Below are 25,609 nucleotides of genomic sequence, written 5' to 3' on the forward strand. Positions count from 1 at the left end.
GTGTTAGGTGTGTGTGTTAATCAGTTAATGTTAATTAAACGCATGTATTTCTGCAAACTATGTCACACACGTGTCTATACTACATGACTATACATACATGTCCGCTGTCCTTGAATGTTAAGACACTCTGACCGGTTGACCATTATAGGTAACAACGTCGCGGTGGCTCGACGTTTCCTTCTCGTCTCTATAACATGTCAAATCCTAATTGATAATTTTACGACTCTCCTTAGCGCAAGGATAGGTTGAATAAGTATTTCCTAACCCGGACAGAATAGTGAATCGGATGCGATGGAAGATGTACTCCGGATATTCTTAACTCAATTCTGAAAGAGCACTTTATCTCCCTGCTTACACTCGATACTATATAGTAAGGTACTCTGCTATATATGTATGTGCAATATTACTATCTTTTTGCTCATTGAGTAGACATGCAAATGTAAATTGCAAAATAACTGAGCATTGCATTTGTTATCTTCAGTTACTATAATATAATCACTTGATAAAGATGACCGATATGAACATGTAGTTCATGGATCTACCGATGTAAATAGAGGTGTAATCTACACGTTGTACAAAGGGGGCGTTTCCCGCATGGCGTTGTTTTGATATATAAGCATGGGCACGATGGGGGACTATGACGACATCGGGCTGGATTTGAGGGTTCCCAAGATGTCACCGGAGTCGGATGATTTGGAGCAGTGTGATAGTCGGACGGAATCGGATGCAGAGCAAGTTGGCAGGTTTCTAGTGGACGGAAGTCCGATCAAATTAGAAAGAAGTGAAAGCGATACGGAATCTGACAATCCTGGAATGTACGATAATCAACACATCGATGAAGTCTCTGATGCTGATATCGATATAAAAGTGTGCTATCCTAACACTGAATTGTACAGATTAGATGCTCATAATAATGAAAGTGACGATGTTTCCGAAGAGTCTGAGAAATATGATGACTTTGCGACGACAAACAACGATAAGTCAGTGGTGGTTATTAGTGGCCGTAGACAAAGTGGAGAGGGTGGGAAAAGAATCCAGTTGAGGAGTTTACTGGACACACGGGTTAGCAGAGGGGGGAAGATCGAAAAGGTCCGTGTCATCAAAAGGTAAAAGAAAGGCGATTTATTTGCAAAGTGTTCAACGTATTTTTTATAAAAAAAAATTGTTTTGAGAACATCAAAATTTCCATGGATTATTGCATTGATCCGCAATTAATGGGAAGGGGGGGGGGTAAATCTGCATTTACAGTTTATTGGACGTACGATCATTGATATTTTTGTCAATCAAGAGTGGTTTCAGAGTCATGCATGCACATACATGGCTGATTTCAAATGCATGACCTAATGCTAAATGAATCGGCCCTCCTTATAGAACTTAGGAGAAATTATGAAACACTACACTGTAGTTTTTGCATTTCATCTTCAGTACATATACTTAACGAAGTATCACCTGTACATGTAACCTCACAACTATAATATCTCTTCAAGGTCATGTACATCTTAAGGAGTTACATTTTGATCAAAATGCTTGTGTAAACGTTGTATTTACCTAAGAACCTTAAAAATCAACAAATAATCTCATTCCAAGATCTGATTTTCATTGAAAGCACTGGTTTTATTAATTTTCACTTTCACTGATATACTTCGTGGATTTAGCAAACCCTGGAAACATTGACTAAACAGGAATACGATAAAGTATTAAAATATTAAATCTGAATTGAATATCCTTGTATCGATCGGGGGAAATTGTTTTTGTCCACCCGTTTCCCAATTTAAACTTTATTTTTGAACTAGGTGAGAGCGAGTCTTCCAGTTTCGATCGTCAAGGGCCATTACCGATCAAGACCATTTGGCATTTGGCCTCCAATTGCATTTGCCACCGTAGGGAGCGTTGTGTTTTTGTAATACGTCTTTTTTATAGTGCACCATGATGATTTAAATTTTAAAAAAAATCGGTTCAGTTCTTAGCTTTAAGATATGCTTTTAAAATGATAGTGTTTGCGTAAAGAGAGAAATATAAGAATTAACCGAAATTAAATGTCGGTAAATATATTACTTCGACAATACCTATAATATCTCTGCTATAATGACCTGGACCTTTGACATTAAAAATAAGCACTGTCCTTCCTCCTACAATTTAAGATGTGCACTTGGACGTACGCAAGTTAATGCTTTTAAAATTAACACAGAACATGGCCGTAGAACCCGGAGATTGGGTGCCCCGGCCCCAAATAAATTTGCCGATATATAAAAAACATATCTACATTAAGCCTGTGCCCCCTCAATAATAACATGTGATGAGCTTTTGTTTTGTCCCTTCCTCAGGACATAGAAGAGCTTTTAAAAAAGTCTGGACATCAGCACAGGAGACAAGACATACCGGACGTGCCTCGCGGTTGTCCGGATTCATTTCAATTAGCTATCAACATTAAAAATCAAAAAGTAAAACCGAGTGCAAATGAATAGAGTAAATAGAGTATAGTAGCTTAGCTGTAGTGCTAAATGTTTTTGTTTTCATCTGTTCTGTTTTTTATGACATTTTAAGCCCTTCTATGTCCTATAGGACAGGAGGTCCCGAAAATTTAACAATTTTTCATTGTTCTTGTCTTTGGTCATTTTTAGTGCATGATCTATGATGTAGATCATCGTACATATGATTAGGTTAGAAGCATTGAACCGTTTCCACTATTAATGTCTACCCCCATTGCATACCGTAATAATGTTATTACATGTATATATTTAGCGTTGTTCTTATACATGTAATATGGGGTTACCGGTAATTTTATTACAAAAAGAAAGTGCCTTTGAATAGGCCGGCATTAGAGTATTATCCTGCAAATCAAAATTAATCTCTCTCTTTCATCTATTAAGAGGATTTTTAATTTTTAGAATCCATTTAATTGACCATGGACTTTAATATATACTTTTATTTTGGTTTTGAAAATCCAGTTTGATCAACATTACTATAACTCTATGGATAATTATATACCGGTACATGTAATTATAATTTTGAATTTTTCATATTTTTTGAAACCTATACAAATTTTAAAAAGATCGATTGACCCACTGACTGGCAAGTCTCTTAAAGGGGCTTGGACACAGATTTGAAGTTAATATTTTCAGTTTAATCAGAATCAGAAAAGTCCAGCTGAGTTCACTCGAGTACACTCGTGTCCCACGGTCATGACTGGACTCGGGACCTTTAATGGTCTGAGGATCATATATTATAAATGAGCAAGGTGTTGTTAAGGAGGGATTCCTGTCTGGTTTCTGACTACACGAAATATTCCAAGTATATTTGCTTGTATGTCTTATATACTTAGCTGTATTTAAAAGATCATATTTTTCTTTTCTTTACTTATCATAACTGTACAACTTTAGATAGAAATGGTAAACTGAGATTGAAATCCAGCAGGGACTATATATTCTTTGTGCAACTGCGGCGTATGAAAATATGTCCTTTTCTGCCTATCAAAATTACTTACAGAACAATATATTTAGTTTTTTTTTAAACAATCAAAGACTTAATTTTTTTTTAAATGTAGCATTCTCCTGTCCAATTTCATATTGTATAGTACTAGCATATGAAAAATCATAGATTTATGACTATAAGTGATATAATGATGTGGCATGTGTATCTGCACCTCCTACCCCCCCCCCCCCAAAAAAAAAAAGAGAGTAAAATATAAATGCATTATACATGATCAGGACATGCCTCTATATCAGCCGGGATCAAATGTCACACTGGGTGTTTAATGCTAAGACATATTGTACAAGTGATATTAAATATTTTACAAGAGATAATAAATTTTGTTGAACTATTAAATGTTTCACATGAAAAGTAAAATTTGAACTAAATGATAAAAAATCGAAAAGGATCTATTTTCCTTCCCTATTGTAATGTAAGAATTCAATATAGACCTCTGGCAAGAACTGTTTATATATTCCTGATTACGTACCGCGTAGTAATTTGTTAAATTTAGAAAAGGCTGAATAGTAAGGTAGACGACAAACATTTCTAAATATTGACCCACAACGATGTATTGCGCAATTCATTTCTATATTTGGTTCAAATAAACATGTGCATTTATTTTTCAGCCTTAAGGAAGCTTTAAATAATTATGAAAAATTTTATTTGGACTTTGAGAAAATTGTATCATAAACAGATGGACAGAAGTTTTCTATTTCATTTTCAACAAAGGGTACCTGCAAATGTTCTCCAGGAAGAAAGTTCAAAGACATTAAAGGAATAACTTTCAATTACTTTCATTAAGAAAACATATGCAAATAATGTTTTCAATGACTTAATCTTGTCTTATGTAATACTGAGAATACTTAAATCGCTTTCAAAGTGTGTCAATTACTGTAGATTTCCGTTTATTCCATTTCATGAAAGGGCAGTTCACTCTAACTGCATAAAACTACCATGGAATTTGAACTCTTCAGTGAGCAGTGTTTAGAGCTTCCGTAATTCAATTTTTCAATTTGTATCATACCCCCCCTCACCCCCCCTCCCCAAAAAGCTAAAAAATTTAAAGTTTGAAAATTAAAAAAACAAACAAACAAACAAACACTCACATCAATATTTATTACTTTCGATTTCCTAGTTTCTTTGTTACCGCGGCTTTCAATGTAAATGTGTATAAATGGATCCTTGTCTATAATCCTCCTTTCCCAGTATGAAATTTTTGGATCCGCCTTTTCGTCAACAGAAACTGAAAGTTCTTTCAAGTTCAAAGGAATATTGTATGTAATATATTAATATCATTGAAACAGGATATATATGTGTTTATGCATTTTTGCATTTATATTATTTTCCTTATAAATTAAGTGCAGTTTGTTAATTAAACAAAACGATACGGATTTAACCTACATGTATACACAGTGATGGATTCTTTCTTTCTGTTTCATATATTTATTTCTTCATGCACGTTCTCACAAGTTTCTTGCTTTCTTTTATGTTCAACAATGGACGTATTTCATTCATTCAAATTTGTCAATCGCATCAAATTTTTAGATATTTCTTCTGGAATTTTTTTTTTCAATAATGAAAAATCTTAATTCTAACTTAGAGCTCGCAATAAATAAAGAATTCCTCCCCCTCTCCTTCCCAACCACTAATTATTAGATCTATATCAATGTTACCATTTGAATTTCCGAACCTTTGTGTCATCTTCAAATTCGGTGATTTTATTGGCACAATGCATATTTTCGAGGGAAAATGTTTTTGTTTATTTCTTATAATTAAAAAAAAAAACAAACCCTTTTTTATGTTCTATAATATTGGTTGTTTCTCTTTCTCTCTCTTAATTTTCTATTTTAAAGAATAAACCAGGTATACGCGTATAATTTTCGGGTATCATATATAGCTCCATTCAAAGAAAAAAAATTTAATTAATTTTCTTAATATTTTCCCCTGTTTTGAATATTTCATTACTTTCTTCCTAATTTTTTTTTTTTGTTTTTTTTTTTTTTTTTGTTTTGCATGTTTAAAGCGTTCACAAATTAATAAACAGGAGAAAATGAAGCGATGCAAATAAAATTGCCTCTAAAGTGGGTTTTTCCAATGACATGACAACATGATCTATAAATAACTGTAAGTGACCGTTTCCTCAGTTTTGATTGGTTGTCTGAAGTAGAACGAGAGGTACGTCAGAAAAAGCCATATTGGTTTCCGAAAGCAAGGACACCCTAGATAAAATCTGTTAAGTTTTCATTCAAAGTCGGACTGTGACACAACTTTTAAGATGCAGGATTCTGGAATAGAATTCGACATGTCTTCAATTTCGGATGCCGATCAAGTTTTGAAAGAAGAAAAGAATTTCTATCAACTGAAAAGCAAAACCGTCTCACAAAGGTCGGTATTGACAATATTCAGAACATTTGATTCAGAACTTATGTAAACAACGTGTCTCAAAAGTCATTTTATTATTTTTGGCTTTGTGTTTAAAGGAATCAAACCTCTATTTTTTGTTAAATATGTCACTAGGCTTTTTAAACTGATACTCTTTGTGTCGCACATTTCGCGGATTTATCTGTAAACACAGTAAACAACGAAAAGAGGTCAGAGAAGGGGGCGTGTCAAAGGCCAAGCGATTAAGACTTTGTCCGGAGTCGCTCGTTGAACATTATCAGTGCCAGACAAATTTATTTATTATGATAATTAGATACATGTATCCATTTTCTATTACAATTTCATATGATAGTACTGAGTTACTAAACAATATCATTTGACAATGTTAAATTAGGCCGGATATTATGAGAGGGAATATTTCCTGATGTCGGTCGAAGTCCATATTGCAAAAAAATGTGTAGGTTGAATACTTTTATTTATAAAAGAAAACATGTGATTTCTTACTATTATAAAGTTAACTTGATTAGAAGATACAATAAAGAAGTTTGGATAAAGGGGTGAGGTGCTCTTGAGTACACTTGTACTAATAAATATTTTTTTTAAAAACTCCAAAACACCAGAAACGGCCTGCATAAGAAAAAAAATTATTTAAAATATGTTTTGTATGCTTAATTTGTTTCTTCTTATGCAGGCCGTTTCTGGTGTTCTGGTTAAGGAATAAAAACATGTTTGTCTCTCCTGAAAAGTTTGGATTTTCGACTTGCAACAATTAAATATTTCAGCGACGATTTGCTTGTCAGATTTTTTTGAAGCCCCCCCCCCCCACCCGTCCTTTTGAAACCGTTACAGGCTTACCTGATTTGTAAAGTCACAGAATCAGTGGGGCTTAAAATCATGCAGATTTGTTAATTTCTAAAAAGATAATAATGGTACATTTGTTATAAACACTAGAGCATATGCCTTTTATCAATTTTTAAAAATTTTCAAAACTCCCATGAAAAGAGTTATAAATCTATTTTAATCTATTTCGTGTTAATACTAATATATATCTGCCAAGAGTAGTATATTGATATTTACTAATAAGAAATAGCACAAGTGCACCTCAAAAACAATATTTTTTTTAAAGATATATCCTTTAATTGCTGCATTAAATTAACATGACACAAGTTGTGTGTAATGCATATATATGATGAATGTAAAAGCTTCCAGACTTTTCTTGTGGGTGATAAATGATTGTCACAAAAAAAAGCTATTTGCTGCACTTAAAACGTGACATTTCTGCAAATGTCCCTTGCCATGCAGGTGTATCACTAAACAATATCTTTACTCACTTTGATTAACTTCATAATTAATTATTATAATTACTTGACTGTTGAAACATTAATCATCCCATATATTCCTAAAGATGCTGAATAAATGTGTATGGACGTTTTTTGCTCATAATATGTGGAATGCATTGGAATCAAATTTTAATTGATTTTAAATGTTAATTACAGGCCTCTTACACAACTTTCTAAGACTGAGGCTGGGGCCATAAAATTTAGGAAAATTAGCGACCTTTTTGGGAATTTTAGGATTATAATCATATGCATTAATTAAAATCATTAAAATTGTGTTTCTGGTGTATGTTATCAACTAAATTTCTGTTTTGCAGTACACAGCAATTAATATGAGTAGCAAGTTAATTTATTATGTATGCAACTATATGTTTTTAAATTTTTTTTTTTGAAAAGGGGGAGGGGGGGATCTATTTGCGCTATTTGCAAATCAGCACAACTAATTGGGAAAAAGCTACATGTCAAAGAAAATGATTTAACTGGAAGTATTGAACTTATAAAAAGAGAGAATAATTATATTTTTGTTTAAAGTGAGAGACAAATGTCTGCATAGCCTTTTATGTCAAAGCGTATGTTCAAATGTTATTCACGTGTTATTATCACTTCACAGTTGGGGGCAAAATATTTTGATTGCAAGGATATTTTTCTATCACTATGATCAGACATTGTATTGGAGATTCCTGTCTGTCTGCTTTTCTATCTATCCACATGATCCATGACACAATTTCTGTCTTTTGTCATAACTCAGAAACTTAAGGTTCATGGGTACTCTGATAAGAGAGATAACTCTTAATGACAGAAATGTCTATTATTCCTTTATAAATTTGTCAAATTGAAGTGTTCTTTTTGTCCAGTTTTGCCACGCAAGCTATGCTATAATTGTTTGTATTTTACTTTAAAAATACATTTCTTTTTGAAAATTACAAGAGTTAAAGAAACATTTTATATGAGTAAGTAGAGGGTTTATGAACCTTAAGTGAATAAGGCAGAGATTTCACATTTCTGTTGGGTAATTTGAAGGTCAAGGTCAGTGGTACCTTGCAATCAGGTCACATTAGGCTTTGTCACTGGTTTAGATCTTGCTTTTTGTGGAGGAATCCCATCTTGTTGATTTATGAAATGAAGTTAACAAAAAAAATAGGAATGTTTTAAGTTCAGAGACATGTAATTGATTAATTGATTAAAATATGTGTCACTGGTCAGGATTTTTTTTGTCAGTAGTGTGGTCACCCACGCATCAAATTTTCAAGATCTGCGATTTAGAAGATGAAAGAAATGAAAGAATATGTATGTTTTTCCTCCCACGAATATCTTGTGATTTAGAATTTAGCTTAATCTCTAGTGATCCATGGTTTACTAATGAAACTGTATGTAAAAACCTCTCTGATGATTCAATCGAATTTTACTCACATTTAGTCTAAATTTCTGACACATTTCGGAAGTACTTATATAAAAATAGACTGCCCATTAAGTGCTATTGTTTTGATAGTGGCTGTATAATTATGATGTTCTGTTTTTATGCAGTCATGTAGATCACTAGTAAATGTTGAGGTCATGACCTTTGCATTGATTAAAAGTTAATTTTGTATATCCTGTTCCGACACACATTATGACATTATATTTCAAAATAAATGCACCTCCATTTTAAGACATTTGGGGGGGATTTGACAGATACTATTTATAGAACATCACATTTGAACCACGGGATGACCAGGTCATGCTCTTTAGCTAAAATATATAAAGATATTTTAGAAATTGAATTGAAGTAGTTTTTTTTGGATTGGACTTAAACCCTAACTTTAAGTACATATTTAAAAGTGATAAAACATACACTAAAAAAAAGATGAATGCCTTAGCATCTTATGGAAGTTACCTATACAGAAGGGAGTTTAATTTGGAAAGGTAGACAAGTCTTTCTTTCATGATTATATAATGCCGTCTTATATAATTTGTCTTGAAAATATTTACGAAGATTTATTTCCTTGAATAAATGTCAACAGACAACGTCCTCTGTATTGACAACTTTACCATACAATAAATGCCAGTGATTTGTGGCATTTCGCACAGACAAACTTTGACTTTGGAATAAATCTGTCAGGAATTTGTTGTCATGCTGTGTTCATCCATGTTTATGTATGCATGAAAATTGAGAAAAATTTTTTTCTTCAATTTTTTAAACTTTATTTTTTTTCCTGCCATAGGGCAACTATAACAACTATAAACAGTCAATGTAATATTTTGTCAAATTTATTTTCAGTCCCAACATGACAAAACTGGATGTTCCGAGGGGAAACCTCCGAGCCAACCTTCGCCTGCAGTTGATGAAGATGCAGGCCGCACAGGAAGATCAGAAGAAAGAGCAGATGACCTACTCCCAGTCGTATAAACCCGTCACTCAGTCCCAGCCCCAGACCATACAGATCCCCGCCGCCACGGCTCACGCAGACACACAGGTCCCCTCCAGTATACTCACAGTAAGGACAAACTTTATCATTTTATGTATGAATTAGGACAGGTACATTAGTACATAAAAAAAAGGTACCAACAAGGTTGTACACCTTATACCAGTGTATACCATTGCAATAGCATGTTTAACGAGCTAGAGTATATGATGTCCTATGGCAAAATCAGTAAGCCAGACATCTTTGGAATTACAGGTACATGGGTACATGTAACTATTAAATAAATAAGTCTTGTATAACAGATCTTTGCACCTATATGGCTATATATTTACCAAGATATTGCATGTTGTCTCCTATTTCAAGAATTGTATTATGAAAAGTCGTTTTCAAAAAAAAAAAAAAAAAAAAAAAAAAAAAAAAAAAAAAAATATATATATATATATATATATATATATATATATATATATATATATATATATATATATATATATATATATATATATATATATATATATATATATATATATATAAATTAAATTAAAAATGGCAATTTAAATAAAGTAATAAAGCTAGTTCTAACCAGTTTTAGTAGGATAATGATCCTTTCATTCTATTCCTTTTTTTTTTTTTGGTCACTTTAATTTAAGATTATCCAAATGAAAAAAGGCATGCTACTTGAGATTGGGATTATGATTGGGATTATAATTTTTTCTTCAATCTTTGGGTAAATCATACATGGTTATTTTGTATGTATTCACAAGATTTCAGTAGCAATATTTGCATACAAGTTTTTCAAGATTAAGATAAATGCTTTGTGGTAAAAAAGAATCTATGCTTAGGACATATTAGCTCTCAGAAATGTTATAGAATGTAAAGCTTATATATCTATTTCATTTAAGTTGTTTATTTGCAAAACAATATGCTCAAGGGATGTGTAGTTATATTTCACATACCCAGTACTTACAATGGGATTTTGTAATGAAAAAATAGTTCTACATGTACTAAGGGTATAAATATCGGATCTTCTCTAAAAGTAGCTATTATAATGTTTTGTATGTACTTCTATTAGATTCAGAAAAAATAAAAGAGGATTTAAATTTGAATACTCAGAATTTGTCTCGATCCCTCTAAAATTTAAAGTTTAGAAGGCTTAAATTGAAATTAGAGTTTTGTTGTGTACGTGGTTTCTATTTGTCAATTTATGGGTAGGTAAGGAAATTATTTTCTTCACAAAATTTTAACTTTTGATATTTTTTTCCACCTTGTTCAGAGAAACAGTAATAAAATCTCGCTAAATAAATTTGTCACTGAAGGGGACTGAATTGCTTGAAAGCTCAATAGTTGAGCTCTAACATAGTTTTGAACATGGAATGGCGCAGTACAAGAATAATGATGTACATGTAGATCTATAAGGATTTGTTTGGTCAGAGATTCTCTGTATTCATTCTAAGTACTCCATTTGTATTATAGCTCCTTATTAATGTTAATTAAGGCCTTTTGAAATTCAAAAAATAATTCTTTTTGAACAATAGCTTGAGAAACTGCAGGATTTGTGAATGCATGCATGGACCTCTGTAATTGATGCATCTCGCTATTCGATTCAGTAGATGTTCATCTGTTCATTAAATATTGAAGTTTGATATTGCGGTAGGTTGTGGTAATATTTAAACAGAGATTAAGATACCACAAACCAGCCTCTGTTGACAGATACAGTGTACAAACAGTGACTTGTGTTTACATGGCTACAACAAAGATAACCCAATTCTGTGTGCAATGTTCATGTAATATTGTATATATGTAGGTGTCATTTTGGGTGCAATAGAGGATAATCGGGTGTTATCTATTATAATAGAACTTCTATTTCATATATAAGATATGGAAATGTACTTGCTTTGAAAAAAAATTTCTAATGCATATTTCATCAGTAGTTGACAATGCAGCATAATTAGGGATTTTATTGCATTCTGTAAATACCTGCAAACATGAACAATGGACAAGATCAAACTAGCATTACTGAAATTGTAAACCTGAACATGCATTGAAGTACAGGAATGTCAAATTGTTTACAATGTCCACCTTTGAACTTGGAGATAAATAATGACAAGATTTTGATCACTGTCAACATGAAGGGAACATTTGTTACAACATTGTGAAATTACATAGATATGTATAAGTTAAAGCCATGAAGGAAGTTCGAAGACATCTTTTGTCATGAAAATAATTAAGGTAAATAAGGAGGAAACCAGCTATTTTTGTATTTACATGTAAACATGTATACACATAGATAAATACGTAATTTCTGAGTTTCTCTGTAAATATTTTTTGTTAGAAAATTACGTGACATAGTGAACAATTATATTATAACTTTTTTTTTGATAAACCATTGAAATCTTCCATTTATTTTGCTTTAATTTAACTAAGTGTTTCCAATTTTGATATCAAGATTTGTTTTCAATATTCAATTTAAAATAAATTAATAATGTAATTTTCAAGGATAAATTGATCTCACTTAATTGATTGTTTTTTTTTGAAACGTAAAGGTTTATATGGTTATAACCAGTTGCTTAAGATAATGAATTTGTATAGAATTGGAAAAATATTGTCTCTTGTTTTCTTTCCTGAATTTATTTTGTTTTGCTTGTTTATTGGGAAGGAGGGGTTGGGGGTGAGATGGGGGGAGGTCGGTGGGTTCTGGATTTGTTACCTTGTGGATTATAACTTCTGTTTTTAGTTTTTTTTCCCTTTATACGAGTATTTGTTTTCATGTTTTGTGCTTTTTGGCTGACTGTTTATTATATATCATATTAACTCTCAATTGATTGGCCCCACCCCCTCTAAAGTTGAAGGTCATATTTGATTGCAGGCTAATTAAAGAAGTTTTGTATGTGGGTTGATGGACAGAATTATAATGTAGAGATAAGTTATCTCCCAAATCTCCAGCCTCTTTGCTCATATCAGTGAAATGTTGATTTTGTTTTTAATTTTTATATTTATATAGATATGTTTCCTCTGCGGATTAATGGAAAATGTTTATTAAGCATTACAAGGAATATGCAAATTCTTAATCTGTTTATTTAATTTATAATCAAAACAAAAACATCAACATTTAGCATGTTTTAAGAAAGTGTTACATTAATAGGATTCTATTGTAAAATCTAGATTATTGAGAGCAGGAAACTAGTACTGAGAGGGGGGATTATCGCGTTTATTTTGGGTAATTGGTGGCATTGTCCGAGAAGATACGGGACCTCAGATAATGGCCTTAACCCTGTCAACGACCTAAAACTAATTGGTAAAATCCATAGACTATCAACAATCTGTAGTCCTTTTTAAAAATACGAACTCTGAAATGTGTACATTTTTCATATTAAGGAAGCAATGGAAGGTATGATCTAACTAAACCACTGGTTTCGAATGATTTTTTTTAATTTAAAATATATAATCTAAGTACAGATGTTTAACAATGCTTGAAAATTTTTCCTGTTTATTCTTCTTTGCAGGAAGGGAATACAAGTATTATACTTGTAAATTACTTGTCAGTGACCATTGAGGAAAGAAATTATGATCAGTTTTCATTGTATCAGTTAATTATGGGAGAGTTTAGCAGATGTACATGTTGTATACTTCTTCTATCTGCAGGTCAAAACACCACTCCAAAACCCAACACAGTTCCACGTAAGTGAAAACCAGAAACGACAAATTCACCTCTTCCTTCACAATACGGGCAAGGTGAGCACGGCCCAGTCTATGCCCGCTCTTACCACTCAGATGCCCGCAGCTAACATGCCCACCACAGTCAGTGGGAGTGCGCCCACGGTGGATCCCGACAGCCCACTCTCCATGGGCTTTAGTAGTGCTACTAACAGTGTCTCCGATTTTAATGAGGTAAGCCAGGAGTTATCACCCTTGATTATACTGTCGGTTTGTGGTTTTATTGACGAGTAAACAAAAATTTTTTGTTGCTCTGAAACCTTCAACCTCATTCAAATTCATTAGGGTTTCTGTCATTAAATTTATGTTAATTTGTTGGCTAATATACTCATAAGACTTGAGGATATATTGTATACCTTTAAAGTGAATGTTCAAAAAACCTTTTAATGGCCTTTATGAAACTCTGTACATACTTGAAATTGTTGGATATTTTATCAAAAAACATCTCTCAGCAATTAGTTTAACAGTTGTTCTAAATAGTTACATGTAGATTAGATTTGTATACGTCACATTTTCAATTTAGAATTCTCTATCTGTGCTTTTTTTTTTAAAGCATTATTTATTTAAATGATATAGTTAAGTACAACTGAGTGTTTCAAATGCCCTCGACAAACTTGTTCACTTAATTAATCATGATTTAACAATTACGTTGTTTGTAAATTTTGTAAACTCTTCATATTTGTCTGATTTTGAAGTATCAATCTTAGTTGCTGCACCTAAACACAAAACCTGTTTACAAGTACACATACAGTATATAATTAAGATACTCCATTTTCTAGAAAATTTAATCTTTGTACAAGTACGGTACCCTGTACAGGCCTTGTACACAATCTTTAATTATCTAATATGCTTATTGAAAGTAAAGACAAGTGAACACATGCTTAAACTACTGCTAAAATCAATTAAAATTTAACAAATCAAATTATGACTTCCTTGATCAATTACATACTGGTTTATCCGATTTAGCCAGACTTCCTCAATAGAGATCTATGCAGATGAAGCTATTTCACGTTGATTGGAGAATTGTAGAGTGTCATTAGTTGTCAATGTATTTTGTAAAAATTCTCATTTTTTCATAGACACAAGTTTCCTTATGTAAACTTAGTGCAAGACAAATTAGAAATAATAGTTAATAAATAGCATCTCTCTCATATCCAAAATGAATATCATGTGCATAAATCATAATGCACATTTATACGATACATGTAAAAACCCACAGTCAGCAACGATAACATAATACTGTACAATTATTCAATGGAAATCAAGATAGGGTTTGTTCCCGTTTTGCACACATTAGAATTTCAGGCATTGAAAAAATGTGTGCAAAACGGAAATTTGTCCAGGTAAGATAATTACTTAATTGCTATAGTCTGTATCATAGTTGTGAATTCATAGAAAGAGAATCTACGGAAAGAAAAGGAAAAAAAATGATTAATTTTGCCTTTGAAATTTGATCTATTTCTTTTGATTTCATAGTAAAGTAAACATGCTGCTGCATTTAATTTTTTTTTGAACAGGAAATAGGTTCTTTTATAAACAAAAGAAGGAAATATGACATTTATATAATTTTACATTTTTTTATAAAAATCCAACTTTGAAATAGCCACACTTCATTTTCTATAATTAATCTATTACTTTTTATTTTTGGCTTATAAATAGAGGTGTAAAAATAATGCTGATAAGATTGATGAAATGTACCTATAAGTTTGAAAATCAATTTCCTTTGTTTTATACATTTGAATCATTTGACTACTTAACTACATCCTTGAACATGTAATACCCATGCTCCTGTACACTCATAGGTGTGATAATGAATAGGTCCTAATGATTTTTTTTTCTTTGTCAGGTTGACAACCTTTTGAATGATCTCATCAGTCTAGAGTCTGTAGATCCTAATGTTGACCAGGATCTAAATCTTCTGGACATGTCGTCTCTCAACCAAATGTCCTCAACAGTAAGTGTCCAATGGCTAGAACCTAGTAATCACCAATGGTGTACCAGAAAAAGTTATATCTCTTCGAAAATTTTCTCAACCAGCAATCCACATTGGTGATAATATCTCTTTTATAACCTTCCCTCAACTAGTTATCCGCAAGGTGATGTTATCTGTTGTATAACCTTCCCTCAACTAGTTATCCACAAGGTGATGTTATCTCATAGAACCTACCCTCAACCAGTAATCCACAAGATGATGTTAGATCATAGATGTGGATGTTTATAATTAATATACTAAACAGAGAACAAAGTACTGCAAAGCAATTTGTTGATATTGTTTTTTACAAATAAAATTAAAAATTTTCACTGCAATCTTGATTTTCCATTTGTGCACACGACTTTTGTGTCATTAGTAACTGATAAGTACATAAATCATAAATCAGACTGTACAGGTGGTATTGTGTTTTCTGTACGTCCTAAGAACTGCTGATAAGGCCCTTCATTGTTAATTAAAAGTACATGCATTAATTATTAAAAATATGTCCTTGTTTCAATGAAACAAACAAGCTTCAGGTAAACAAACACTTCCACAATCATTTAATTAACCTCCCCCAAACAATGTCCTTATTTGTCGGCTCTTGACGAATCTTGTCCCCTCTTTCCTGACCTTGCAAGATCTAAATCCTTAGTTAATTAGTCTGTGTTTTACCAATGAGGTCATCAGTGGCTTATGCTCCCCGACATTTGAACTTCGTAGCGAAGGGGAATAGCTAGAAATATGGCTTAACAGGCCGGAGGTTTTAGAGGCCCACTTCACACCCTTAGCTTAGCCACACTTAGGCTCTTCAGGGACACTTCTGTATTCTGTGCTATTTTTTTCTATATTGAAGGATCTTGACTCACTAAAACAAGTGTGATAATTAGTTACGATTGGTTTTTTTTGTTCCGTTCATTGTGTTTTTACTGTCACTTTCACTTCTGTATTCTCGCGACACTTGTCTCCAGCCATGAACTCTATCATGTGGCACGAGGTTCTATTTTTCGATAAGATGCAGGTATGTTAAGATAACGTATAATATATTAAGGGATGTACTTGGGTCATTTCTTTGGAACAGTCAAAGTTGTCTCATGTGATGTTGTGTTTAGAGAATATTAATCGGTATAGTAATCTTTACATTAAATGTTTTTAAATTTTACCTTTTCCGGAGTCTTGCATGAATGACTCAGGGACCTATGGTCATCATTTATACCTTGGACACAATTTTTTATTTATAATTCTGAGGAGTATCAAGGGTTTATTTCTCAAGGTCATTACTCTTTCTACACTAAGGTTGTGTGAACCAAGGTTTAATCATGTGACACACTACAAATTCAAAAGATCTACCTGTCTTTCAAGCATTCATTGTATCAGCTGAATCTACTTAATTTAAGATAAATGTTTTTGAAAAGGAAGTCTTATCTTATAAAATATTTCTGGTATTGGAGTATGCATCATGAGGATTTATAAAGTAATATATAAGGTACATGTATAACATTTTTCTTCTCTTAGGTTTAAATCACTTGTAAGAAAGTAAAGGCAAATAGCTAATTGTGTATATTTGAATTAGTTCAATAATTTTTTGTCAATTACAGACTTGTGAAAAAAAGGTTTGATAAGATTTTTTGGACAGATTTCTTGATTTGAGTACAGAACTTTCCCAATCAATATAATTGGTTATTTATTAAGATTGATCATGCTTTTTCTCCCCACATTCTACCCATCATCAAAACTTATCATGCTTGTATTCCAGCTGCCCAATTTAATATCTTTCAAATATAGAAATATGTAAATTTACAGAATAAGTTGTTTTTTGGGAATAATTTCAATTTTATGTTTTTTTTCTTTATCATTGTTGTTGACTGATTGTTTTTTCCTTCATTTTTTTAAAAGGGGGGGGGGGGGGAGTAAAAGATTTATTATTAGTATAATTTATCACTCCATAATCATGCATTTCAAAATATTATGATTACAAATTAATTTTTCATATTTTAGCTGCCTCATTCCAACAATATCTTGGGTCTTTACAATGAATCATCAAACGACCCAGAAAGTAGTAATACAGCAAGCTCGTGTCCGGCTAAATTCACCAACATTCCAATGCCTGAGTTCCTGTCTGAGGAGGAGCAAAGGATGTGGGCGAAAGACAGACAGAAGAAGGACAACCATAACATGAGTAAGTGTTGGATTCAGTAAGAATCAGGAGTGGGGGGGGGGGGGTGTTGAGTCCTCAGAGGTGGATCCAGTAAGATCAAGGAGTGGGGTAACTGAGTCCTCAGTTATGGATCCAGTTAGATTGGGGTGTTGGGGGTTGAGTCCAGTAAGATTGAAAAGTGGGGATTGAGTTCTCAGTGTTGGATCCAGTAAGATTGAGGAGGGGGACTGAGTTCTCAGTGGTGGATCCAGTAAGACTAGGGAATGGGGGATTAAGTACTCTGTTATGGATTCAGTTAGATTGAGGTGTTGGGGCTGAGTCCTCAGTAGGGGAACCCAGTCAGATTGAGGAGTGGGTATTGAGTTCTACCTTAATACTTGAAATAAATTTTAACTTTTTGCATAATGTTAAAGTTTCTAGCATATTTTTCCCCTTGTAGATTATAATTACCAATTTGTAAGTAATGCAAAAGAGCAAATTATTATTCATAAATAACATCAATTACAGAAAAAAAATGTATTGATGCAATTTTACATCATTATGGTACCAAACACTGAGGTTATAAAACACCAAATCATTACCTAATAATTTGCAGACCCCAATGTTTTTCTACAAAATGAAGTGCTCTCAAGTTCATATTGAAGTACACTCTCAAAAGTTGATCAGACAAATTTTATCTGCTTTGCACTGCACAGATTCCCCAATGTGAAGTGTATTGAATTATGGGAGGAAGACGGCATTCAGCACCTCTATGTTTAGATACATACTATGTCAACTGTCTCCCATTATCTCGGTACACTTTGATGTGAAGTACCAGGCAGGCTTGTCGTAAAATATGTTTTTGATCTCAGACTTAAGTGGATTATTTTACTTCAGCCACAAATTTATGGAAAATAAAGTGGTATTTAGATAAAAATGATGTATAAAGGGGTTTTGTTCCTGGTGTATATACTTTAGTATCAGAATGTGTATGATAAACATTGTTCTATATCCAATTTTTAGAAAACAAGGATATAAACTTTCATTTACATGTTCCAAAGTACATTGCTAGTTTTTTTCCCCCCTGATATAAGGCAATATCATAAATTTTCAGTGTCAGTGTACAACTTACCTGACCAATAGAAAATTCATACTTCCTGAAATTGAATTGTGTGTGCTTTAATTTACATATATGTGGTTTTAAAAAGAAAGTTTACCTAAACACCATTACGTGACTTTGCTAGATTTTAGTATATAGTGAGATTGCATTTATTAATGTCTACATATAAATCCTAGAGATCGAATTATCTTCAAAAATGAATCAATTCCACAAAGAAATAATTATAAAATCTTTGTAACAATTAACACTAATAGCAGATATCACTTATTTTGTTTCTGTTTCTCCTTTTACAGTTGAGAGAAGAAGAAGATTCAATATTAATGACCGAATCAAAGAGTTAGGGACACTCCTCCCAAAATCCACAGATCCGTAAGTTTTATTTTTAATTTTAGTTTGTTAAAAGTTTGATTTAATTAATAAATACATTCATGTGTTATTCAAGCATTAAAGTAGGTGTGTATAATATGTATTTTTCATGAAGAGATTGCTAAAATTCAGTTTAACTAACAATATTTTTTTTATCAATCAGAAAAAAATAAATCCTGAACTTTTTTTTTAAAATTTATTTTCCAAAATAAATCTTTTTTAATTTGGTGTGCACACACTTGTACATATAAAGAGAGAGAAAAAGACTAGTGGTACTTTCTAGGTATTTGAAATACATAAATAAAAGGAGGAATCTAGCTACACCTAAAACATAGTGCTAGAAAAAAAAGGAGAGAAATCTATTTTCAATATGATACATACATAAAAGAAATCCCCCTAGTTTGTTTATATATTATAATAAGAATAGTGAGAAAAACAACAACAATAGCAAAGTCTAGAAATAAACACAGCTGCTGATGTCACCATGTGACCTCTGGTAACCAGGTCAACATCTGTTACCATGGGATCACAGAACAGCTGATCTGTATATTATTTACATCATTATTTATAGATGAAACTGTAAGTGTATGGAGTGAATCAGCTATGTTACAGAGTTATTGTTTTGTAAGTGTCAGTCCTCAACAAACACAATATTAGTGTTACTAGAGGATGACTCACACATTGAATAAATTGTCCATATTATATGTATATGTAATATTCATTATTTTTCTTATGTGTGATTGTAAATGTTCAAAGGTTGAAATTGCTCTTTGCAGCATATTTAAAGTTAAGTGTTTATATTTGTAACCAAGTACACAGAATACTGATGTACTTTAAGTGTATGTAATCTGCATAAAAGTGCAGATCTGAACTATTCAATTAGATTGCCCCCAGATCTTTGTGATGCTCCAATGAAAAAAATATATAGGACCTGTACAAAAATGCTGGTTTATATTGTAAGGGAGAAAATTCTTTAGGGTATAGGCTCTGCTTCTTGGATAAGGAGCACACACAGCAGCTGTAGCTTAGATATAAAAATTAAAATTTGATCAGAACTGTGAAAATTTACTTTCTGTATCGTCATATACATGTACAGTGTCAAACTTCATTTTCTTGAACTCAGTCCAAGATTAAACTTAAAGATATCCAATGATTCAAGATAACCAGGGTAAAAACCATAAGAGTGAGTAGTTGGGACTGCAAACTCACTTTGACATGCCCCTGGTATACCCCGAGATACTGGTGTTCTAGAAAACGAAGTTCGGTTGCATGCAGCTGATATGCATAGGCTGCAAAGAGATATTCAGAATTAGAACCACTACACAATAGATGGCAATCTCATTATAATGTAAAACATTTTGTATTTTACAGAGATATGAGACAGAACAAAGGAACGATCCTAAAGGCTTCTGTAGACTACATCAGGAGATTAAAGAGAGATCAGGACAAAATGAAGACATTAGAGGCCAGACAGAGGCAACTGGAGATGAACAACAGAAAAATGCTCCTCCGAATGCAGGTACTGTAAATTCAATTACATTCGTGGGGTCTAATCTTTGTGGTTGGAGAAAAAATATTGCATACTGGGGTTTTGTGGTTGAAGAAAGTGTAGAGTTGTTATTTGTTTGAAATTTTAACAGTTTGTGGAGGATATGGATTATATATCTTTTCATACCAAAAGAAAAAAAAACCCAGTTAAACTTACCCCACCGAAAAGTTAGTTTTTTCACAGTATATAAGTCCTATTAATACACAAAAGATATTTTTGCATAATAAATACTTAAGATTCCCAAAGTTTGATTGTACTGATATTCCTTATAGGCTATATTGATATATAATCATAGTATAATTAATGTTTAATTTAACTATATTTCAGCAAATGGAGTTGCTTATGAAAGCTCAGGGAATGCAGACAGGTCTGGACACCGAGATTGAACAATTGACACTATCTCAGCAGCCTGTTACATTTCAGACTACCAAATTCCAACCTGATCTCGCAGGTCTCACCAATAACATGGACGTGTTTATGGATGACGGCTCACCAGTGAATGCCGATCCCATGCTTTCCTCAGAGCCAGTCAGTCCTAGTAACCTTGACGACTCGTCAGACATGTTATGAAATATTGTGTTGTCTGGATGTGTCATGTGAATTCACTCGGCAAGTCTGAGCGAAAAGACTTTCGTCCTAAGATACTGAGTATCTGCGTGGCAGGAAGGCCTATTTCCTGAAACTCTACAGACTTTTCGCAGTTCCCAGAGCAGGGATGATCAAGATGACTTCGCTAACATTTTTCGAAGAGGATAGCAAGGTTCTTCATTTGTGATCAAAGTTTCTCAAAAAGTGCAATTCCCCTTTATCCTCTTTTAGCATAGATTGGATATTAAATTTTTATGATTGTTTTCTCTCTTACCCCCCCCCCCCCTCCCCAACCCCCAACCCCACACCAAATGTCTTACTCCCAGGGTAATTCAATACTGGTGATGGAATCAAACCTTGTAAATATACATGTATCTTTCTTTCATCATTTCATAGTGCTGGCACATTATTGTCATATAATATGGTCAAAATCATACATGGTTATTATCTTTTCCATATTGTTTTACACAATCATATGTTATAAAAAGAGTGTTTGTTTTGATAACATGAAAGCATTCATAAAAATTTTAAATTTTCTTAACCATTTAAAAGAACAAAGTACGCACATGAAATTCAGTTATTTTTTTTATTTAAACGTTAAATGATGGATGTGTATGCATCCAAATGTGAAAACAAATGAACTGTTCAAGTTTTATCTTTATGGTGCTATATTATGTACATACATATAGTTGTTTGGAAATGAATGTTGATGAAAAATTGGTTGAATGTAAATGTGAAAAATGATTCGAGGAGTAGATTTTGTTGAAGACTGTGGTTCGCTTCACTTATGTCTTCATATACGAGTTATGTTGTTGATAACATCTTCAAAATCAGGTTTGCATCTTAATGTTCAGTTAAGAATGAAATGCTTAATTCGTTAACATGAAATAAATTTTAAAAATATGATACACATGGAAAAAAAGTGACTCAGATAGCAGTAAACATATGTGAATATTTCTTGTTCTAATAAAAGATTGACAGTATAAGTAAAACCATGTAACCTGTTATTTAAATTTGATCTCAGAGTTATTGTAACATTAAATAATGTATCATTCCTAAATTAGCAGAGTGAATCTTGAGTCATTTTAATTTTCAGTAAAAATGTCTCTAAATTGAAATTTTTGCCCTGAAAATTATTGCTAGAACATTTTTAGCAATAAAGTTCAATGCAAAACTTGTACTCTGTGTATAAATGCAATTTTGCAATATTTAAAATAAAAAAATTCGATATGAGAATCACTGGAAGCATTCCTTATGTGTTTGAGTGTAACATATATGGATATATACAATAAAAGGTTGTTTGAGAGTGTGTAATTGAGATATCTGGATTTTGAATGAATACATTGTAAATAAAACTGTTGTTTTTTAACATATTATTTTATAGATGATATTTTAGCACAGGAAGGTGATTTTACTGTATAAATGTATTTGCCACATAAACTTTGATTGGATTAATTGCAATTGAAGACTTTAAGATAATTTCCCTTTGTCGGAAAGGAAAGTTTACCTGTTTGTATATTGTTACTGTGTATACATTTTTTTTTATTAAGAAAGAATAGAAGTTGTTTTTTTAAACTCATAAGCATTATTCTTATTCTGCAAAAGTTCTGTGAAAAATAAACATAGAAAAATGAAATGAAATGTTTTTCTTTTAAGAGAGAGAGGGTGGTGGTGGTGGTGGTGGTGGGGGTTAATGTTTGTTTTTCTAGAGTGTAAATTGAATTCCAGTGCCCACAAGTATCTTTGGAGATTTTTAATTATATTAAAAGTAAATGTAAAACAAACTTATTACTTACCACGACCTAATGAATATTGAAGCGCAGGTTGTGGATTTACTTAGAATATAAAAATGTAGAAAAATTAGTTCTTATTTTCATTAATTCATCAAACATTTTACTTTGGTTTTAAAACGAGATTGCTTGGAGTTCCATTAATTGCTATATTTACTTGCAGTTCTTTTTGACAGAGATTTCTGTATTTAAGTGCTCATCATTTTGTTAGATTGGTTTCGTTTGGACATTGGAAGGTCATCCTAGTTACTTGTACTCCCCTCTGAAGAAAAAAAAAAACGTCCATCACGTGCATGTATAAAAAATATTTTTCTATTACTAAAAATGTCTTGCATCTGTGATTTAAAAATAATTTGGAAAGAAAACTCCTAAATAATCGAAACCCTCATAGCGGCAACACCTTTGAGGATTTTATTTAAAAGTTTACAAAAATTTTAAGACCATCTAAAAAAAATTCTTTTAAGAATCATACGATATGGGACTGCCTTTTCACAAGACGGCTTGGCCAAGATCAGGTGGCCATTTCCACCCGAATGATGTTATATAGATGTAACTCTTTATAGTTACATTTAATCTAAATCTCTTTTGTTGCATTGCAAAGAGCAGAATGAGAGCTTTCCATTGGTATATGATGTCATATACATGTATATAGTAGCGGCATCTTTGAAAAAACAACAAAAATAAGTCAAAGATTCATAATTTATGAAGCATTATGCTGTTGCACTTGACATTTTACATTATAAAAAATGGTTAATTAAAATTATTTTGAATGAAACATTCCAAAATAAATATACATGTACTTCATTATAGAGAAATCATTCTGGCTAAAGTTTATTGTTTACAGAAAAGAAAAAGGATAAATATTGTGGAAATTATGAATAAATGTTTGGAGATATACCTTTGTTATATAGTTTAAGATTTCATCAATGTTTGAATAAATGCATAATTTATAGCAAAGATGAGCAAATATAATGTGTTTAAAATTTTTATTTTACTTTGGAAGAAAAGTACTATGAGAAAAATATATTGGCTATATGGTAAAATGTGTGCACATTTTGTATTTTTTTCCTATACTGATCTAATATTTTGTATAATTCGTAGCCCCATATTTTATTATAGTTTGTGTTCTACAAGAAAGTGCATAATTTATCTTGCTCTTGTTCAATAATTTCACAGTTACCAGTAAAGTTAAAAAACAGTTGTGAATAGCTTTTGCTCTAACATCAAATGAAGTTATAGAAGAATGATTGGTGTCCGTAGCCCTGTATAGTCCGTAGTCCTAATTTTACAACTTCCAGAAAAAGTCATATACATTAATGTTACAGTAACTACAATACAATAATATGTTTATTCGAACAAATGCAATGTTTTTAAATACAAATACCACTCCAATTAAAGATAAAATGTCTGAAAATTAACATTTTTTAACTAAAGGCTTGCTTCTGAAGTCTGTCCTGTTACATGTATGTTTGTGGTCACAACATATTTCTAAACATACATGATAAAGTTTTCCTTCTTGTGATACATACTATCAATCCATTTAGAATAATAAGCATTGGAATATTTTTAAAAGAATATTTGGCCACACACATCCTACTTTTAAAAGGGCTGCAGACTCTACAAATAAATTTAGCAAATTTACAGACCATATAACCGCACTTCTGTATTAGCAAGAGATTTTTTTTTCCTGCCTGCATCTACTGCAAAATGAGCTTCAATGGTTTATTAGTTCCCATCAACCAGTCGTAACATCCCATAGTAGGATTTAATCCCAAAGTATAAGGATCAAGTGACTCCTTATTTTGCAAATAAGTACGAAGTGTGACCTTCACTCTTATAATTGCGCCACCTAATCAACTTGTCACTGAATTGTTAATTTAAAATAAAAAAAAGCATTGATTCTTTATTGATAAACATTGTACTATTATTTTTTTTTTTTTTACTTCAAATAGTCAATCATGTTTTGTAATTTTTTTTTTATGAATTACACCATATGATTATGATCATAAATTATATACTGATACACCAATGACCATCTTGAGCTGTATGTATTACATTAAAATAAAATAAAAGATAAATAAATTAATAATAAAGCAATATAGTCCATAACCATGATAACAACCCCATCCTCCAACCCCTCTCCAAAAAAATAATTATGCCTTGATTTAATTACAGCTCCTGTTGCTTTTATTAAGTTTGAACACATATGATGCTTTAATTAGTTGAATTGGAATTTCATTTGGCATTGAAAATACACAGTACATAGGACAATTGATCTTCAGTCATGGTATTATAAATACTCAAAATAAGTGGTGTGAACTGTTATAGAAACCCAAAGTAATAATAAAAAAATTGCCCAAGATTTTATTATACAATTATATTTTCTTTAAGATGATTGTCCACAATAGAGATGTTTAAACGGCATAGTCCGTAGCCCCAGTGCTCACATGAAATTCATCCTTCTTAGATGCTAAATTAAAGCTCATTCTTGGTCTTTAGATGGTCTTAGACTATATTTTGTTATGAAAACATCAATTACAGTGACTCTGACGTGTATTTTTTTTTTTTGTTCTGATAGTTCACATTTTACTCGTATTTGGAATTTATTTGAAGTTTTTGTTTTATTTTGTTAAATTTCACAGGATTTTTGTATAAATTGATTTAATATCCAAATGAAAGGATTTATTAAACACATGTGAACTCCAAGATGATAATTTTAACAAATATTTACTGATACAAGTAACTATTTTTCTATGGTCTCTCATTAAATAAAAAAATACTCTATGT

At 31.9% G+C, this 25,609-nt stretch overlaps 2 protein-coding genes across 3 annotated transcripts in view; both read left to right on the top strand.

Moving 5' to 3' along the window:
* The window catches only part of LOC133195621 (uncharacterized), a 238,631-nt gene that overhangs the window by 10,679 nt on the left and 202,343 nt on the right, over positions 1–25,609 (top strand). The gene's annotated exons all lie outside the window — the stretch shown is intronic.
* LOC133195619 (microphthalmia-associated transcription factor-like) lies at positions 576–21,492 on the top strand. Of its 2 annotated transcripts, none has more exons than XM_061331507.1 (8): positions 576–1,106; positions 9,448–9,664; positions 13,232–13,477; positions 15,150–15,257; positions 17,271–17,451; positions 18,823–18,898; positions 20,267–20,414; positions 20,772–21,492. In XM_061331507.1, the coding sequence occupies exons 1-8, from the start codon at positions 619–621 to the stop codon at positions 21,012–21,014; spliced, it is 1,707 nt and encodes a 568-aa protein (XP_061187491.1). In that variant the 5' UTR covers positions 576–618; the 3' UTR covers positions 21,015–21,492. The 2 variants fall into 2 exon arrangements, with proteins under 2 accessions (XP_061187491.1, XP_061187490.1); XM_061331506.1 differs by lacking the exon at positions 576–1,106 and adding an exon at positions 5,647–5,856 and having other exon boundaries at positions 20,772–21,486.

The sequence above is a fragment of the Saccostrea echinata genome, unplaced genomic scaffold, assembly GCF_033153115.1.
Source record: "Saccostrea echinata isolate AGI-Se365-2 ecotype Australia unplaced genomic scaffold, CSIRO_AGI_Sech_v1 ptg000029l, whole genome shotgun sequence".
Taxonomy (NCBI): Eukaryota; Metazoa; Mollusca; class Bivalvia; order Ostreida; family Ostreidae; genus Saccostrea; species Saccostrea echinata.

What these genes read in the sequence shown, in the direction of transcription:
- LOC133195619 (XM_061331507.1), top strand. Translation starts at nt 619, where the DNA reads ATGGGCACGATGGGGGACTATGACGACATCGGGCTGGATTTGAGGGTT. An exon ending in GTGTCTCCGATTTTAATGAG is followed by an intron (nt 13,478 to 15,149) that starts GTAAGCCAGGAG and finishes TTTCTTTGTCAG; the next exon opens with GTTGACAACCTTTTGAATGA. An exon ending in TCAACCAAATGTCCTCAACA is followed by an intron (nt 15,258 to 17,270) that starts GTAAGTGTCCAA and finishes TTCATATTTTAG; the next exon opens with CTGCCTCATTCCAACAATAT.